Source organism: Giraffa tippelskirchi, chromosome 1 (assembly GCF_054371585.1).
Source record: "Giraffa tippelskirchi isolate mGirTip1 chromosome 1, T2T-mGirTip1v1.2.pri, whole genome shotgun sequence".
NCBI classification, from domain to species: Eukaryota; Metazoa; Chordata; class Mammalia; order Artiodactyla; family Giraffidae; genus Giraffa; species Giraffa tippelskirchi.
Window position 1 is genome coordinate 127334904 of NC_137275.1, and position 19406 is coordinate 127354309.

Here is a 19406-nt window from a genome sequence, read left to right on the forward strand (position 1 = left end):
GAGTGGTTCACTAGTGAAAACAGTGTTGCAGACTCTTGGAAGCCTGCTCAAAGGCGGTTTCGCTCTTCCACTGCTTCCAGCATCTCAGCCACAGTTGCTAAATCATGTAAAGTCTAAGCCAATCGCATAATCCTTTCTCTTCTGTTCTCCACTGGTCTAGAGGTGTTCATGTGACTCAGTTCGGGTCATAAGAAATGAGCAGAAGCATACTGAAGGCTCCAGAAAAGAATTTTTGCTCCTCAATAAGCATAGGGAATTTGAGGAGTTTGCCGCCGATCTTTGTGCTGAGGGTACCTTCATACGAGAATGTGACACCTTGAGTAGTGGTAGCCAGTCAACACAATGAGCTCCCACTGTATCAATTAAACAACTTTGGGATACCCATTCTGGGTGTCTTCTGAAGCAAATAAATTTATATGGCTTAAACCATTATTAGGTTCTTTGTTCTTTCAAGCCAAAAACACCTAGATGAACCATACAGGGAAAGTGGGTACTACAGGTACATCATAAAATGTGGTACTGAGTGGAGCAGCACAGTGAAGGGGAGAGAGGACCCAATTATTCCTAGACATATTTTAGTTTGTGACATTAGCTAGGAGCTTAAGTATTTTCTCTCTCTGCTATGAGGCACTGTTTAAAGTACACCCATCTGACTGTCAACCTGGCTCAGGTTTTACTATATGGCTTAAGTTTATTCCTGAGAGACTGATCTAACTTCAGTGGAAAGATAAAGTCAAACTTCAAGGCCTGTAGAGCTGGGATAAAACCCCCAAAAGCGGTACATTTGCCAAACTAAAAAGCATCTTTTGTGGCCTGTCAATCTTCCCTGGGAATACCCCTGTTGCAGGAGATTTAATAGAGTTAGTGTAGAGAATGAGACACCAAGGGTATGATGATGAATGATCTGTTCCAAGTTATTGACACAAATACTGAATCAGTGTCTACAGGTAGTTATTTGAATACAATATTGCTATCACGTCTGATGTCCTACCCTTATTTTCCATACTTAACATGTTTGACTACAATCAAAATATAGAACATGAATAAAGCTCTTGGTTGTCTAGACTCAACTCTGTTTCATTATTTGTTTTTTGTAATTAATACTATCAGACCAAAGGAAAGAGAACAAAAAATTATAGATCCATAGACTTTAAATAGGAAAGGAGATTATAGGTAAAATAAACATCATATAGCTGTCAGTGAATAATAGGGTATTTCCACCATTTAATCCAGGTTTATTTAATTCATTTAGAAACACATACTCATTCACACAGAGTACGACTACAGATAATCTACCCTAGCATACCTCAGAATGTGTTCCCCGGCATGTTACTTTATACCCCTCCACCCCACCTTGCCAAAAAGAGACTATGTCAAATAAACTCACTTACAACACTTTCCTCTTAGATATTCACAATGGGCATCAATATATTATAAAGGCTTTGAAAAGTTATTCTTTAAATAAGCCAACTAATTGTAACTTATCATGATTAAATTTATTAGACTTGGGAAACCCTTTGACTATGTCCATTATCTTGTGGAATAATTATTCCAAAGAATACATTTGGGAAATGTGTACTTTCTGATGATATCAGAGTTTTCTACCTCCAGGAAAAAAGTTACTGTTCATCATTGTTTCTATGGTATGAAGTCATGGCAATGAACATTTTGGTGCTGTATACTGGAACAAAAAAGTAAGATTTTATATATGAGACAATGTAAACATTGAGTATAAACACCCAAGTCCTCTTCTATAATGGAGAACTCCTCCAAATTTCCTGTTTGTATTTTAGCTAGTCCAACAACAAAAAGAAGATGATCCCTTGAAAATAATTTGCTTACACATTTCCATCTAAAGTATATGCTTAGGTAAAATTTAAAATGTTTCTCATAATAGATTTTATCCCAGATCTGTCTAATAAAATACACATAATTGTATGCATGTGGCTCTTTCTACATGAACACAGGAAAAATGTACTTATATAATGTTTAAAAAGACTTCTTTTACCTGACCCCAGTGAGGATATTGGTGCTTCCCTGATGGCTCAGACGGTAAAGCGTCTGCCTGCAATGTAGGAGACCTGGGTTTGATCCCTGGGTCAGGAAGATCACCTGGAGAAGGAAATGGCAATCCACTCCAGTACTCCTGCCTGGAAAATTCCATGGACAGAGAAGTCTGGTGGACTACAGTCCATGGGGTCGCAAAGAGTCGGACACGACTGAGAGACTTCACTTTAATGAGGATATTATTTTAAAAATTTATAAACATATATAGAAACAAAAATAAGTCTATAATATAAAGTTAAACCATGTTCACTACCAATTTCAGCCTCTAAATTTACAAATAACTATGTCAAGAAAACATTTATTACTCAATGGAATAAGTTACTGGTTGATAAGTAAAATTACTTTATTATAATAATGCTGGGGAATAAAATCACACACGTAACTTGTACATGCAGGGGAAATATGGCCTAATGTAAACAGATGGTTTTTAGCACATTCCTTTGCTAGAATGTGGTCACCTGCCACAAGGTACACAAGCTCATGCACAAGATCAAGACTTTACATACAGCTGAGATCACAACATCATGCATATAACAGCAGCGTGCTAGACAATCGTACCACAAACTGTGCAGAAGTTCTCCCCCACCCCATGAGCCACTGCCAGCAGCTGCTGTGGAGTTTGGTTACCCATATCCGTGACATGAACGATGTCCTTTGGAGAATCTTGCTCCCTGTGGCTGTACGTATTCTTATTTTTATAATATTTTAATGATGCTTGCTATCAAAATGTTAAGTACAGAACTAGAAATTATGGAAAAGTAGATTTATTACAATACTGAACAATTATATACATCTTATCTCAGGTACTTAAAATAAACACTGCTTACATTTAAACATAACATCAAATGTAATTAATTTACTTCTCAGGCTTAAATAAACCCAAATAACACATCTGATGACAGTGCTCCAGTGAGGGGGAAAAATAATCAACCTCCATAGGTACTTTCTGATTGCTAGCACTAAAAAATCATGGCAAGAATCATTTTAAGACCTGGCTGAAGTATGACTCATGTAGGTGAGCTCAGTATAAAAACATCTACTAGGATGATCTTTTGACTATATTTTGGTTGGTTAAGCAACCAAACTGACATTGATTATTTATCAGTCAATGAAAACAAGTGTGGAATATTAATTAAAATACTTCTTCTAATTTCCCTGCACCTACAAATGTACTTCAATGTCCTTCCATGCCTACTTATGTCCTAAGGGTACTCTGGTAAAGAGAGAATTCTATTTTGTTATTAGGCAACAGCTGCTTGCTGAGAGCCTGAGTGATGTTCACAAAAGCATAGAAGCAGAATTCTGGAACCAAAAGTCACTTTGAATGGTTTAGTTCCATGCTGCCTGACAACAGTATGTGCCCCTTTCAGAACAGTGAATTCAATACTTCTGGAATGCTCCAGGATATCTTTGAATCAGGCCAGGGAGTAAAAGAAAGAAAATACAGCCAACTCTCAATAACAATGGGAGGTAGGATGGATAAGTAAAAATCTGAAGATCTAAAAATCTTATTTTTAATTAGTAACTTGAATCCCCTCTTTAAGCAAACATTTGACTTTTATAGTTTATTGTCAGATAAAGAGGACTTGAATCTTACCTCTTTTCTCTGCCCCCCCCCAAAACACTCTAGAGGAGGTACAAAAGAACTCTATAGTCTGATATACGTAGCTGCAAAGATGGAAACATATTTTGACATCTAACTTTTCCAATTTAGATATTTAAAACTACTCCTATAATATTCTAGTATATAAGGGCCTATCTATAGTTTCATTTTTGCATAAAAAGGATGCTTTATAATTTATTTTAAAATTGGTACTCTTTTAGCAAGGAATGACTACTTACCATAATCAATATGAGCAGTTACATACAATTTTTCTGACTTTGAAAAGCTACAACTCAGTACTTACCAAGTTATACTTTCCTTAGAATGTAGTATTTGCAACTGTTATGAATTGGGGATGACAGTTTTGCTCAACATTGGCATAATTCATGACTGGAGCCAGTATGACTTGATAAATTAGTCCTAATAAGACAGGCCTGTAATGGCTGCCTTTCCTGATTCCCACATATCTACAGTGAAACACCCTACCCCTCTGTCTCAATTTTCTAGTAATCATCATTCAATTAACTCAAGATACTGATGCAAAGTATTTCTTATTGTAACACTAATCATATGACTTGTTTAAACTGGCAACATCAATATTATATTGGTTTTAAATGTATACTTTGAACTTTAACTTCTTATAAATCATTCTACTTTCATTAAAAGTATGTATTGTATTCATTGAAAATAAAAGTGGTGAAAGAAGAGAACAAATATAATGTATCTGTTCTTTATAACATATTTGCTTTATAACATATATACTTTGCTGTATTTGTGGGGCTAAGACTTAAATGATCCACCCAAAAGTGGTAGTTCTGAGTGTTATGTAATTTCTATTAGGTTTATAAGAATAAGAAACATTTCTAAAAATCTGAACCTTTCCAGAATATATTGAAATAAGAATAGGGGAGAAGGAGAGCCAGCGACAGAACTGTCTTCACATTTTGATCACTCATATGTTAAGAAAGGATTAAATAATTAATTCGTTTCAAGCAGTTCTTTTTGATTCTTCCACTCTCCCTCTTTATTTGTGTTTGCTTATTGTCTTAAGAAAAAAAAGAATCAGATAATTAATGCAAAATTATGCAATTTTATAACAATCTATACGTTGTTTCTATGTTATCATGGGATTAAGATTTTTAACAGCATTATTTAAAGACATTTTGATGTGTCACGAACTATAAAGATATCCTTTGTATCCTCCGATAATCGTAACTAAGTGGAAATGAGGAAATGAAGAAAATGCTGCAGATCAAGTCTAATGAATATATTTTGTGCTCTCAACTGATAATGTAGTGGTGTCTCAACCAAATGCAGGCGATGGCTGCATGTGCGTCATGGAAGCTACCATACCAAGTGAGCAGATAGCAAGATTAGTACTTGACATAGTAAGAAAGAAAGAAATGACTAAGTTATACAGCAATAACTCCAAATACTGGGCTTCACAGTGATTCAAAAGTCATGTTCAGGGACTTATAATTTTACTTGCAAATTTATTATGTTGGAACAATTAAGTTCAACAGTTACAAATGTTGAAATTCTTCACTTACCTCATCTGGGTTGGCATTAAAGGTGAGACTGCCTTCATCCAGCTGCATGTACAATTTTCTAAAAGAAAATCCTAGAGGTGGGTTCTTGTTGTAAATGGAACAGTGACCCCAAGTGGATTTACACAGCCTGTAAGTATGATAAAAATCAGATGAGAAAACATGACCAGATTGAATCTTCTAAGTTAAAGACATACATACATGATAAAATAGTGATATAAAATGATATAAAATTGGATTTTACAGCTCTGAAGTATAAACTGCTTAATTTCATGCTGTTTTATTTATTTACTAGAGTAAAACAGATAAACGCCTTCAATTTAGCAATTATGACAACACTTAATAAATGTGAATTACAAAGATTAGTAATATTCAAGTCCTGCTGAAGTTAAACATAAATGATGACAGTGATAACAGCTAACATTTACCAAGTGCTTAACAGATGCAGGCACTATTTAAAGCATCTTAATAGTATTAATTTGCTTAATCTTTACAACCATGCTATGATTTGGCACTACAGATAAAGAAACACAGACACCATAAAAAAGCTGCCCATGGTCACACAGCTAATTTGTGTAGAGGCAGGATCTGAATCAAAGGAACTTACTCTGGAGCTTGCAGTCCTAACCAAGAGTCTAAACAGAATTAAACAACTATGTGCTCCATTGTGAAATATAACTGAATGGGGGATGGGGGAACTGCTGGGCAGAGGGAGACACTGTAATGCTGGAACTTTAATATTTAAATGAAAAGTCGCAACATTAAGATTAGTATATGTTAAGGATATTGCTTTAAAACACTGGTTCTTTACTATCAGAGCTAAACATGACTTTTTACAAAATCTGTAATACTTAAAATACCTCAAAACACACTGTTTCTATTAATACACATTGGGACACTTGTTTCCAATTTTGTTCAGGGGCATTAGCTACTGGTTATTATTTGAAAGCTAACCTTTCATCTTGATACAATTCCTATAAATTCTGGATGGATATCATAGTTTCACTTTCTGATATTCATTATTGATTTTTGACTCAAACTTCTAAATTTCCTTCTTTCTCTCTCTTTTACACACACACAGAGAGAGAGAGAGAGAGAGAGATAGAGAGAGAGCTTACAGGAAAACAAGAAAGTTACTGTCTCAGCCTGTAAAATTACTGAGGAAAGTGGGTAGAATATTCACTTTTACATGGGAGTATCTTCTTCATAGTTAATTTATATCATTGCATTTTTTCCCCCAGCCAAACGAGATGATTCTGTAACAGGGAGTTTAGTAACTTGTTTAGAAAATTATCAATATTTTAGCAGTCTCTTTAGTCTAATCCCATAGCTTTTGACTTTTATTACTAAGCTATGTAAAAGCAACAGAACCTCCCCTAAATTAAAAAACAAAAACCAAGCCAGCCTTTAATTTATCAAGGAAAAAAAAAAATCCAAGAGTCAGAGATATAGGCATAAAGGAAGCATTTCTCTTAGAAATGAACAATCCAGATTTAAATCCCAAATGAAAACTATATTCTGATTGAGTTCTGATAAGCATAGAAATAAACTTTTTTTTTTTAAAGTTCAAATATAGGACCATAAATTAAGTTTGATGGGAATATCAAAATGGAAAAAAGCAGCACTCCACCCTTCAAAAAAAAAAAGCACTTAGGCAAGGTTATACTTAGAGCTATCTGGGTCAAATATGGTGAGCTGAACTTACCCTTGCCAGAGAAGTTCATCATTGGCCAGGTCCTGCCAAACGCAGGAAGCTAAGCAGAGGTCGGTCGCATTCAGGTAGGACAAGATGGTAAAGCTTAGTTCGGGAGGCAGCATTTCCAAATTAATGAATCCTTCCTGTTCTTTAGACTTTCTTGTCTTCAGAAGATGATAAATGTCGATGCCCCCCTGGACATGTTTGCGATGACTGGTGTGAGACATGTTGCTGGCAGCCGCCCTCCTGCTCTGCTCTCTGCTGAGGTAGCCTTGCTCACCGTAGCCTTCCTGCTGTAGCTGCTGGTTTCTGGCCACTCTCCACAGCCCCTGACCCATCTGCAAGCCTGGGAGAAAAGCCAGAATGGAGTAAGGCTCCATTAAGAAAGTAATCCACTTTTCCCTGTGGTACGACAAGTCTACATGAAGCATTCGTTTATCAGAATTAACATGCCTCATTAAAACATATTAAATGGAATAGCAAATTACAAAGAACAGTCGGAACATTGTAAGTATGAAACTTGGATATGGAGAACTATTTGGTTTGATTATCACCTTTACCTCGGTTTGCTAACTGCTTTTAAAATCCACAGGTGACATAATCATTTTTCACAAGGTAAGATTTAAAAGTTACTGACGTCCTAAAGACTCTTACAAAATTATAATTATGTGGACTTATGGGCCAGTATTAAATACAACTCTGATCAGAGCACAGGACTTCATTTAAAAGGTCCCTACACACTGCTTTTTATCACAACCCAGGCTAAGCTAAGCTAGCCCCTTTTAACCAAATTCCCAGATGCATAACAGCTGTGAAACAGGCTTTTCCTTTAATTCTTGCCAGTCTGCTCTTAAGTCGTAGGCTGTAATAAAATGTAACATAGGCCCTGAAGTCTAATTCAGAAACCTTATAAATTAGACACCTAGAACTCCATGATAAAGAGCTCAGTGATGACTATTTGGTTCTGTTGCTGCTTTAAATACAAATCTTGAAATCAATTTTCCAGGTCTTCTCCACATGGTCCTATGGACTCCTCAGGACTCCTCAGAGGTCCCTGGGAAAAAGCAGGAGAAGGGGAGGGGGTGTCCCAGTCTCTCTTGCATCCACTCCACCTCCCACCAGAGCAGCTCTACATTTATCTGTTACAAATACCAGACTTCCTCATATGCAAATATTTAGAAGGCTACTGGTCTAGCCTTTCCATTTCATTTGGTTTTGCAAATAAGCAACTTTTCCTGGGCAGATAAATTCATTGAGAAAAATGAAACCAGGAAGTGCTTTTAACTAACATAAAAAATTATTTCCAAGATCTGTTTTACAAATAAAATATTCCTGTTATAAAAACCCAATTTTTCTACTAATATGTATGAGTTTTAAAAATTTGGAGGAAGAAATCGGTTTTTGTTCGAAATCATTAAATTTCATTGCATGACCTAACCTTAAAATATGGTTTTGTTTTAATTGGCTGTTTACAATAAAGAGTAGTAACCAAAATATAAAAAGCAACCCCTCCCCCAGACTATTGGTGACCAGAAATTCTGAAAATTATCAGGAATACTTTTTGAAAATTGAAATATTTCAAATAAATTTGAAAACTGAGTGGAATTTGAAAGAATGTCAAAGGATATTTTTTCAATATTTAAAAAAGCATGTATATTTACTGAATTGTTGGTTATTATTTGGATAATGACTACTTGTTGATTAAAACAGGAAAAGCAGACCAGGATAATTTTTCACTCTTCGTCCTTGGAAATCCAAAAGCTTAAGCTATAAAGAGATTGGGTGGGGTGGGGAGCGGGGAGGGGGAGGTATAGAGAGAAGGAACATATTAATAATTTTTAAATGTAGGAAAATTTGTTTTTGCAAAGAAACCACAAAAGGTAGTAACTTTTCCTCCTTATAACACATATTACCATTATGGTAAGTGTTCCTAAAGTAGTACTTAAGCTATAATAATTAAATTCTTATTTTCTATTATAATGATTGAGATCCCAAACTGACACCACCAAATACTGGAAAGATGTGGAAATTCAAAACAATACAGTCACTTTGGAAGACAGTTTGACAGTTTCTTACAAAAATAAACATGCTTTTATCATATGCTTCAGCATTCATGCTCCTTGGTATCTACCCAAACAAGTGGAGAATTCATGTCCATACAAAAACCCACACATGGACCTGTAGCTTTAGTCATAATTACCAAACCTTGTAAGCAACCAAATTGTCCTTGCGTAGGTGAATGGATAAATTTACTGTGATATATCCAAAGGAATGTTTAGTGCTAGAAAGAAATGAGGTATGAAAAGACATGGAAGAAACTTAAATATACATTACTAAGTAAGAGCAGTTGATCTGAAAAGGCTACACCGTGTGTGTGATTTCAATTATAAGACATTCTGGAAGAAGCAAAACCACGGACAATAAATTAACAATGAAAAAAGTACAGAATACCAACAAAAAATTTGGAAAGAACTTTAAGTTTCCTTAAGGTTTAAATATGCTGTTATATTACAACATAAGTACAGCTTAATTTTGACACAAGACTCATAAACATTTAAAAAATTTTATCATAGCCATTTCTCTGCTGATCTTAGCAAGAATATATCTAGAAATTGAATTGATTGCTAAGCTCATCCACAGTATATCTGTTGTCATTTTAGATAATTATATTTATTTTTCTCTTTTGCACTTGCACCATCAAAGGTAAATAATCAAATATGATGTCTATGATGCCTGAAGTCCTGAGATTTAAGGCATCTAATGTCAATTTGTATGTACTTCCCTACCTCTTTATGGTGGCATATGGTTAGGCAGCTGTTATTCTTCTCAGGGATGTTGCTAGGAAACGCAGAATCAGGGTGATTTCCCTAGGCTCTGGACTTAAATGGGATCATTTAAATAGAGCACTGGATAAAGGGATTCAGAAAGCATCCAGCAGGTAGAAAAGAGGTAAAGCCAGCAGATGGTTCTTAGGATTAAAAAAAAAAAATGTTAATGGGGAGGGTGGAGGTTTGAGGCACATATACACATGATTCAGACAAAGAAAACTGCATTTTCTATCCTTCTACTGCTAAATAATATTGCAAATTACCCTTGTGGGACGTCTTTTTCCCTTTAAAGCAGTTCTGGATTCGGGGGAAGAACGCAGCATGATAAATCACTTGAGAAGGATCAATATCATAAATTTCTCCTTTGGAGAAAGGAAAGGGTGTCCACAGTGTTCCATCCTACTCCCAGTCTTCCTTAGGGTAACAGGTGTGTGGCATGTGGATGGAACTGTCAGAAAAGTGATTAAACTCAAAAAGACATGAGATCCATTGCAGAAGTTGTGTAGCAAGTCACAGAGGGAGCATGGTGTTGAGGACTCTGACGTTGAACAGACATTCGAGTTCAAGTCCTGACTCCACTGGTCAGCACTTACAGGACTCTGGGGAATTTACTTCCCCTGTGGCTCAGACGGTAGAGAGCCTGCCCACAATGCAGGAGACTTGGGTTTGATCCCTAGGTTGGAAAGCTCCCCTGGAGAAGGAAATGGCAACCCACTCCACTCCAACTCACTCCAGTAGGAAATCCCATGGGGTCGCAAAGAGCTGGACACAACTGAGCGACTAATACACACATACAGTGTAAGCTCTGGTTTCATCATATTTAAGGTGATAATTTGCATATAATATAATAGTAATACACACAGTTCAAAGGGCTGGTGTATTAAATATTACATATACAGTTCACTTCACAGATAATAATAAAATGTTAGCTCGTTTGCTCTTACAAAACCATATTTTTACAGAGCGAAAATGATGAGCCTTTTGGTAATAAATAGCTCTCTATATAATAAACAATAATAAAGAGCTCCTTGATAGCTCAGTTGGTAAAGAATCTGCCTGCAATGCAGGAGACCTGGTTCAATTCCTGGGTTGGGAAGGTCTGCTAGAGAAGGGACAGGCTACTCACTCCAGTATTCTTGGACTTCCCTTGTGGCTCAACTGGTAATGAATCCGCCTACAATGTGGGAGACCTGAGACTTGGGTTCAATCCCTGGGTTGGGAAGATCCCCTGGAGAAGTGGCTACCCACTCCAGTATTTTGGCCTGGAGAATTCCATGGACTGCATAGTCCATGGGATCACAAAGAGTTGGACACTACTGAATGACTTTCACTTTCACTTTAGTAATGAAACTTATAGAATGATACTCCAATTATCACATAAAGAAGAATCTATGAGTGAGTCTGTATTGATGATCAATAAATACATAAAGAAGAAAGGAAAGCTCTTCCTTATAGTACAATTCTGAACAATAAGGAGTTAGAAAAATTATCATTTTACAATCATCATAGAAAAAATAATTCAGGCAAGAATTATCAATGAGTGCTGAATCTGGAATTTGATAAAGAATGGAAAGTTTACAGAGTCTCAAAGTATCTCCCCCTATACATTACTCACTAATTACAAAAATAAATTAAGAAATCAGATAGTATTTAACCAAGTGTTCAAACTTAACTTTTATCAATAAGAGACAAATGGACATATGTGCCTCTGGATCCTGAGAAGGACATAACAATTATACAGTAGTTTGGCCGAAAATGTATAACCTTTATCTAATCATGAGGAATATCAGAGAAAACCGAGTCTACAATCTTTTTTTTTTTTCCTTCAAAATTGCCAATGCCATGAAGCTAAAGAAAGGAATCATTCCAGATTAAAGGAGACTGAAAAACATGACATCTAAATGCAATGTGTGGACTGGATCATATACTGAAAAAAGAAGTGTTATAAAGGACATTATTGGAATAACTAAAAAACTAGATATACAGCCTAAGATTGGGTAAAAATACTTATATCAATGTTAACTTTAATGAATTTGATAACCGTGCAGTGGCTTTGCCAGAATATTGGGATAGCCAAAAAGTTCGTAATGTTAGATGTTAAAGAAAAACCCATATGAACTTTTTAATATATTCTTGTTCTTAGGAAAAACACTGAATTGTTAAGGCATAACGTATACAACCTAGTCTCAAATGGTTCAGAAAAAAAGTAATGTCAATCTCTACACAGAGAGAATGTTAAAGCATGTTACAAAATGTTTAAAATTTGTGAATCTGGGTAAAAGGAGAAAAGTGTTAGTCTGCAGTCCTGTCTGGCTCTTTGTGACCCCATGGTCTGTAGCCCGTCATGCTCTTCTGTTCATGGAATTCTCCAGGCAAGAATACTGGAGTTGGTTGCCATTCCTTCTCCAGGTGACCTTTCCGACTCAGGGATCGAACTCAGGTCTCCTGCACTACAGGCAGGTTCTTTACTGTCTGAGCTACCAGGATAAAAGGTATGCACCAATTATTTTTATTAACCTCACCACCTTTCTGTAAACAAAAATCTTCTGATTGAGGAATCCAAGCATGTGAAATTGGAAAATAACTGAGTTTGATGTGCAGTAAGTTTAAGTAGTACTATTCTTTGAGCTTAGTGTCATACACACTGAAAACTATCACTAAGGAGATAAAAGTTCAGCATCATGGTTTAAAAGTAGTAAGAGACCCTTGTCAAGGCAAACATCAAAACACTAAGAATTATTTTTGCCATTTGTGGTAAAAATTTTTATTTAAAGGGCGGAGAAGTGTTTCTTAAAGAAAGTAGGGGGGGAAACCCTTTACTGTTGTGTGTGCAGATTTAGGACTTGGGATTACTGGCCGTGTTCCCTCCTTCTGTGTATAATATTAGGTACACAATATTTTAAATATATTTAATAACACATATTAAACAATAATATTGTTTTTGTACTATAAACCACAATTTAATACTTACTCTGTGCCAAGCATGGTGGAAGTTTTAATTACATTATGCCATTTTTGTCCTCAAAACAACCTTAACAGGTAGATATTAGATATTATTCTACCTATTTTATAGTTGAGGAAATAGTGACTCAGAGAGGTTAAAAGCAACTTTGCCCAAAATCTCAGAGCTGACAAGTGGAAAACTAAAGATTCAAACTCAGGTCTGAGTCCAAAGCTTTTATTCCTAACCACTGGGCCTTATGTGCAGAACTGGCAAAGACAATTTACCATCTGTTTCTTCATCACTAACTCTCATCTCTTTTACCTCTGCAGCTGCTTATTACCTCCACTGTTGCTTCCAGCTGCAGTTTCTCTTTCAAGCTACTGTTCTTGTGGAAAGCACATAGGCTTGGATGTGAAAAAAGATCTAGTTCAAACTCCTACACAGAATCTGATTAGACTATAGTCTGTGGTCCTTATTTTCCTCATCAGGAAAACAGTGAATAACTCTTACTCCAAAGAACTTAGATGGGTTAAAAGAACCTAACACATAGGTAATTTACCATCACAGGTAGTTCTGTAGTCACCATTCAACCCCCTTTAAAAGATAACTCTTATTTTGGTTCTTCCATTTCAGAGTATACCTGATTATTCTGGACATAATGATCTGAACAGTTACAATCCTGGTTCTAAATTTCATGAACTTAGGATCTGTGAATTTGGAGATGCCATTTACTTTTGCTAGGAGAAAGAAAAATAACATCTAGTAAATATATAAAGTTAGAAGACACTAACTTTGCTTAGATTGACACACTTAGTTTAGCAAATAAAGTCATGTATATAGTCATCAGTCAGTGATAACAGAGAGACCATTTTGGCAGTTCAGTATCAGTACTATCATCATCTTTAATCACTACAGATATATTTCTAGAAATGGAAACTTTATGACTTCATGGGAAGATCCAATACACCAAAAGTTCTTTTTGCGGTATCACAAACTAAATTGATTAACAGGAAATTTCTACTATAGATCTTTATGACATTTTCACTTCCCTAGGAACCTGAATTATAAAGAGCTTTATGCATAGAATGCTAATTTCTTAGATCTCTGCAATCAATTTACAACTGTTGAGATCTGTATTTTTAAGCATATTTCTTGATTATAAAATATGAATTACTTGAACATATGTTCCTTAAGACAACAATAATTTTGGAACTCACCTATCATATTGTGCTTTATTACTGTAAGAAATACAAATTAAAATATATACAGGTAGTCCTTGTACAGGACCATGCTAACTACTGGATAAGAGTTCTATGGGACTTGGCACAGTAAGGTCATGGTTCTAAAAAGCACACATTTCAGTTTACATGGTACCATGTCGAGTAAGAACTGCCTGTAAGTACTAAGATGGGGGGAATGATTCAACACAATAGGCTACAGGGAAAAATCCAGTACCAAACACAGTGCCTTAGACCTACAAAGCACTCAGCAATATTTGTTGACTGAATAAATCTTTAAATGGTAAACAACAAGCAAAACTGAATTAGATCAACCTTATCTAAATTTCACATCTTTCAGAAAATCATCAGAATAGATCATAGACTTAAATGAAAAACATAGAAGAATACAACTTTCAAAAAAACACAGAGAAGGAGATCTTAGGGGTCTACATCTAGGCAAAGAGTTCATCAAAAGTACAATCTATAAAAGTAAAAGTTGGTAAAGTCAACCTCATCAATATTAAAAACTTTTGCTCTTTGAAAAGTCCATATAAAGACAACAAAAACACAAGCTACAGATGGAGAGAAAATATCTCAAACACAACAGCAAAAAAAATAAAAAAAAAAATCAAACAATTCAATTTAAAAAGAACATAAGACATGAACAGATACTTTGCCAAAGAGGATATACAAATGGTACATAATCACATGACAGACATTCATCATCACTACCAAGAAGGGAAGTGGCTATAGTTTTAAATGGCAGCACCAGGGATCCCAGTGGTGTTTGAACTGTTCTGTATCTTGACTGTGGTACTGGATATGTGAATCTGCTCAGAATCTCATACATGCACATATACATGTGAGCAAAAATAAACTGTAGAATTCTGAATAAGATAGGTGAGATATGTTCATTTCAATATCCTGGTTATGACAGTATATTATGATTTTGTAATATGTCTCTTGACAAAAGTGAAAGAGGATAGTCAAAAAGTTGGCTTAAAGCTCAACGTTCAGAAAACTAAGATCATGGCATCTGGTCCCATCACTTCATGGCAAATAGATGGGGAAACAGTGGAAACAGTGTCAGACTTTTATTTTTTTGGGCTTCAAAATCACTGCTGATGGTGTTGCAGCCATGAAATTAAAAGACGCTTACTCCTTGGAAGGAAGGTTATGACCAACCTAGATAGCATATTTAAAAGCAGAGACATTACTTTGCTAACAAAGGTCCATCTAGTCAAGGCTATGGTTTTTCCAGTGGTCATGTATGGATGTGAGAGTTGGATGGTAAAGAAGGCTGAGCGCCAAAGAATTGATGCTTTTGAACTGTGGTGTTGGAGAAGACTCTTGAGAGTCCCTTGGACTGCAAGGAGATCCAACCAGTCCATCCTAAAGGAGATTAGTCCTGGGTGTTCATTGGAAGGGCTGTTCATTGGAAGGACTGATGTTGAAGCTGAAACTCCAATACTTCGGCCACCTCATGCACAGAGTTGACTCATTGGAAAAGACCCTAATGCTGGGAAGGATTGGGGGCAGGAGGAGAAGGGGACGACAGAGGATGAGATGGTTGGATGGCATCACTGACTCGATGGACATGGGTTTGGGTCAACTCCGGCAGTTGGTGATGGACAGGGAGGCCTGGCAAGCTGCGATTCATGGGGTCGCAAAGAGTTGGACACGACTGAGCGACTGAACTGAACTGAATATGTCACACTACCCAGGGAAGCTAAGCAAAGTGTACAAGAGATCTCTTGCTATATTTCTCAGAACTGCATGTGTATCTACAATTAACTAAAAAAGGTGGGAGGCAGAGTACTGTACACTTAAAACAAATGAATTTTATAGTATATAAATGATGCCACAATAAAGTTCTTTAAATAACTAGACACTCTAATAAACGTTCTAAAGAGGGTGAACAAGGACACAGCAAGTCTAGTGACATTAGACAAATAGTAACTATTTTAGATTTAAGGAAATCCAACTAATTATTAAAAGCTATGACCTCTGAATAACCTCTGACTTTGTGGAAGGCACTATACAGATCAAAAGAAGAGAGAATTAAGGAATACAAATCTTTAAGCATACAAATTATAATAATTTGTAGGCAATTTACTAAGGATGTATCAATAATTGAGTAGGGGTATAAATACAAAAGAACTGATGTGTGCCTATTACTGGGGCTAATAAAGAAATAGCATAAATGCAAACTACATTAAAAGTGGTTTAATTACTCATTAAAAATCAAAGTACAGAAAATAATGTTATTTAATTTTGATTGCTGGAGATAATTTTATAATATTGATAATAATAAAATAGTTACAATACAATAATTTTATAATATTTCAAATTTGTGAGAATAATGATCTAATTTGTTAAAAATATTTTATTTATTTATTTTTAAATTAGTTTATTTTCTATTTGTTAACTTTACAATATTGTATTTGTTTTACCATACATTGACATGAATCCACCATGGGTGTACATGTTTTCCCCTTCCTGAATCCCCTTCCACCTCCCTCCCCATCCCATCCCTCCGAGTCATCCCCGTGCACCAGCCCCGAGCACCCTGTATCATGCCGTTTAAAATATTTTAAAAAACCATCAGTCGTTTAATCTCCCAACTACTTATATATCCTTATTTCTATTAAAATAACAGTGACAATAACAATAGTACTTTTTTTTTACACATTGACCAAATAATTTAGAAGAGCTGTTTTTTTGTTTTTTTAATCTAAGTATTTAGGCCTTCTGGTTTTTAAAATTAATGTCTAGTTTTATTACACTGAGACTAGAGAATGTGGCCTATATGAGGTCTGCATGAGAGAACTGTGTAGGTTTTCTTGACACAGCTATTCTGGAGAGTGAATTTAAAGTTGGAGTTCCAACTACACAATATGTTGTGTGATCTTAGATATTTCATACAAGGTTTCTGATCTTTGGTTTCCTATAAAATGTAGGAAATCATTCCTATCTATATTATAGGATTGTTATGAGTCTTAACTGAGATAACATATTGAATATATAAAGCAGTATGTATATCCTGACTCATTCCCTTTTCTTTAATGCAAAAATCTGAGAAAATTTTCTGACATATTTTAGATATAATTTTCATTTTTTTAAAAAAGAGATACAGTGGCAGTCTAAATGTAACTGTTGTAACAGCACAAAGGCACTTCCACTTAGAAGGCAGCATAGATTATATTAATTACCAAAAGCTCTATCAAGTTAATTATTAACATTTATGAGAACAATACTTTTCTGTTATTGTAATATCTTGTTCTCTTTTCAAAAAAGTAGAACTTTTCCACAAAAGAATGCTAAATATTGTTTTATTAATACCTACTGGTATATCTAATATAAAATTATCTGTAAAGTATATTAAGCATCTTTAATCAAAACATCCCTATGTAACAAGTTAAACATCAAATAAAGTATTATTCTAAAGGAACACACTGCTCTACTGCTTTCAGTAATTCTATAGCACTAAGGATTCAAATAGCACATGCTGTGGAAACAACTATATGTGATAAAGAATGGTTCATACACCATTTAGATGGGTGGATGACACACAGGGGAAGATGGGAAGAACACAAAGAAGTGTGGAGGTCTCAAAAAAGCATTCTGCTTTAAACACTTTTGTTTGAAGCAAAGGAGATTCTATAAAGTGTCTTCCTGAGTAAGCAGTGTTAAATCACCAGTCTGTGGTGAGTGACATGAATGAGCTACTTTAAATACTCATTATAAATCATTAGTTTTCAATATTTCTTAAATGTCTAAATAGTTGGATTTACAAATAAGAAATTTCCTATCTCAGATAAAGATCTAAAACTCTGTGTACCAAAAGAGTTATCTTTAACATCCAAGATATAAAGATGAGGAAATTCACTCCTTTGTATTGCCTTAGAAGTTTTCAATTTTTTTTTTTCCGACTAGGAAGTTAACTAGATTTTTAGTTACTTTCTAAGTGTTATCATGTGATTGCATAAGAACATGGGAGATTCTGTGAGAAAATATTTTCCACATTTATAACCAAATTGGCAGCCCGGGCATTTATTTCTCTTTTTCCAAAAGAACAGACCACCAAGGTAGTTTAAAACAGACTGAGGAGAGGGGGAAAAAAGAAAAAAAAAACCTGATAACCAAGCACACTTCTAACTTTGAAAGGCAACAACTGTAGAGAAATGAAGGAGGGTAAGTCCACAAGGAGGTCCTTCTAAGGAGAAAAGGGAAATAGCTAAGTACTAAGAGGTCACAGGGTACATTAAACACATAAAAAAAAAAAAAAACTCACTCATTAAATTTAAAGATCTGGTCCTGCAAGAGCAGTTTTTGTTAGTAAAAGGCATACCATTTGTAGTTTTTTTAATTCAAAAAAGATTTACAATATCACTTTGTTTTCTGAAGGTTTTTTTTCCAGTGCTTTAATTTGATTCTATAATGAATGTTACCAAATGGTATCTAAAGAAGTGTAAAAATTAAGATATGTCACTTAAAATGTAACCGAAAAGCAGAGAATTGGGGGCTTATTCAATTTCACTTATTTCTTCAGCTTCTTTTGCAGAGAGATGTTCCACTGTCTGTTTTAACTTTCAAGTAAAATAAATTTATTGAATTTCTCACCAGCATTATTTTTCAGGTGCACTGATTGTTTAACTGCACTCTTTACTCGACCCAATTGTACCAGCAGGGGTCACGGCAGCACATTCCCAACCCTCAGGGCACAGCACACTTCATGCCCACTGACCACAAGGCCACTCTTATCAGAATTGTGGAATTAAAAAAACAAAACAAAAACTGTCATTGTCACTGACATACTTTTCTACAAATAAAGACAAAAAGTATCAAAATAAAATATATTTTTAATTTTTAATTTTATTTTTGGCCACGCCATGCAGCATGTAGGATCTTAGTTCCTCCACAAGGGATCCAACCTGTGACCCCTGCATTGGGTGCATTAAGTCTTAACCACTGGAGGGCCAGGGAAGTCCCTAAAATAAAATAAATACTGACAGCAGCCAATAGAGAAGTCAGAAGTAAGATGACAAAACATCTAACAGTGAAAACAGACTAACACAAAATGTGTGCTTTATTCAGGCTCCTTCAACTTGTGACTACAGGGCACAATACTCAAAGTTTGACTTTCCTCACCTATAAAGAGAGTTTTGAACTTGATGATCTCTAAGTTCTCTTTTAGCTATAAAATTCTGTGATCCTCTAAAGATGAGAAAATATGAAAAATTAAAACAAAATGAAGAGGTGATAGAGATGGACGTGTGTGTGCCTGTATGTGTGTATTTAGCATCTGTCCTTTCTGTCTCTTTCCCTTATGTTCGTGACTTCTACAAACTACTGCTCAGCATAAGCAAACAGGGGTTCGTCAAGCATGGCTCACTTGCTAAAATCGTGTTCCTTCTTTCAAATAGCTTATGAAATCCTCTGCAACCTGTTCTTGCAGAATATACAAACTGCTGATCACAGACCTAAACCAAACCTGCTGC

At 35.3% G+C, this 19406-nt stretch overlaps 1 protein-coding gene and 1 long non-coding RNA gene across 2 annotated transcripts in view; one reads left to right on the plus strand and one right to left on the minus strand.

Annotated features, from left to right (window-relative positions):
• The window catches only part of FBXO8 (F-box protein 8), a 38220-nt gene that overhangs the window by 15834 nt on the left and 2980 nt on the right, over window positions 1-19406 (minus strand). The window contains exons 2-3 of the mRNA XM_081569214.1: window positions 6923-7259; window positions 5221-5347 (exon numbers count right to left, since the gene is read on the minus strand). Coding sequence (XP_081425340.1) covers window positions 5221-5347; window positions 6923-7251 — 456 coding nt within the window. The 5' untranslated portion in view covers window positions 7252-7259. The remainder of the gene's footprint in view (window positions 1-5220; window positions 5348-6922; window positions 7260-19406) is intronic.
• LOC145538009 (uncharacterized) lies at window positions 3385-7407 on the plus strand. The gene is made up of 2 exons (XR_014076582.1): window positions 3385-3537; window positions 7068-7407. It is a non-coding gene; the product is annotated as an uncharacterized LOC145538009 (long non-coding RNA).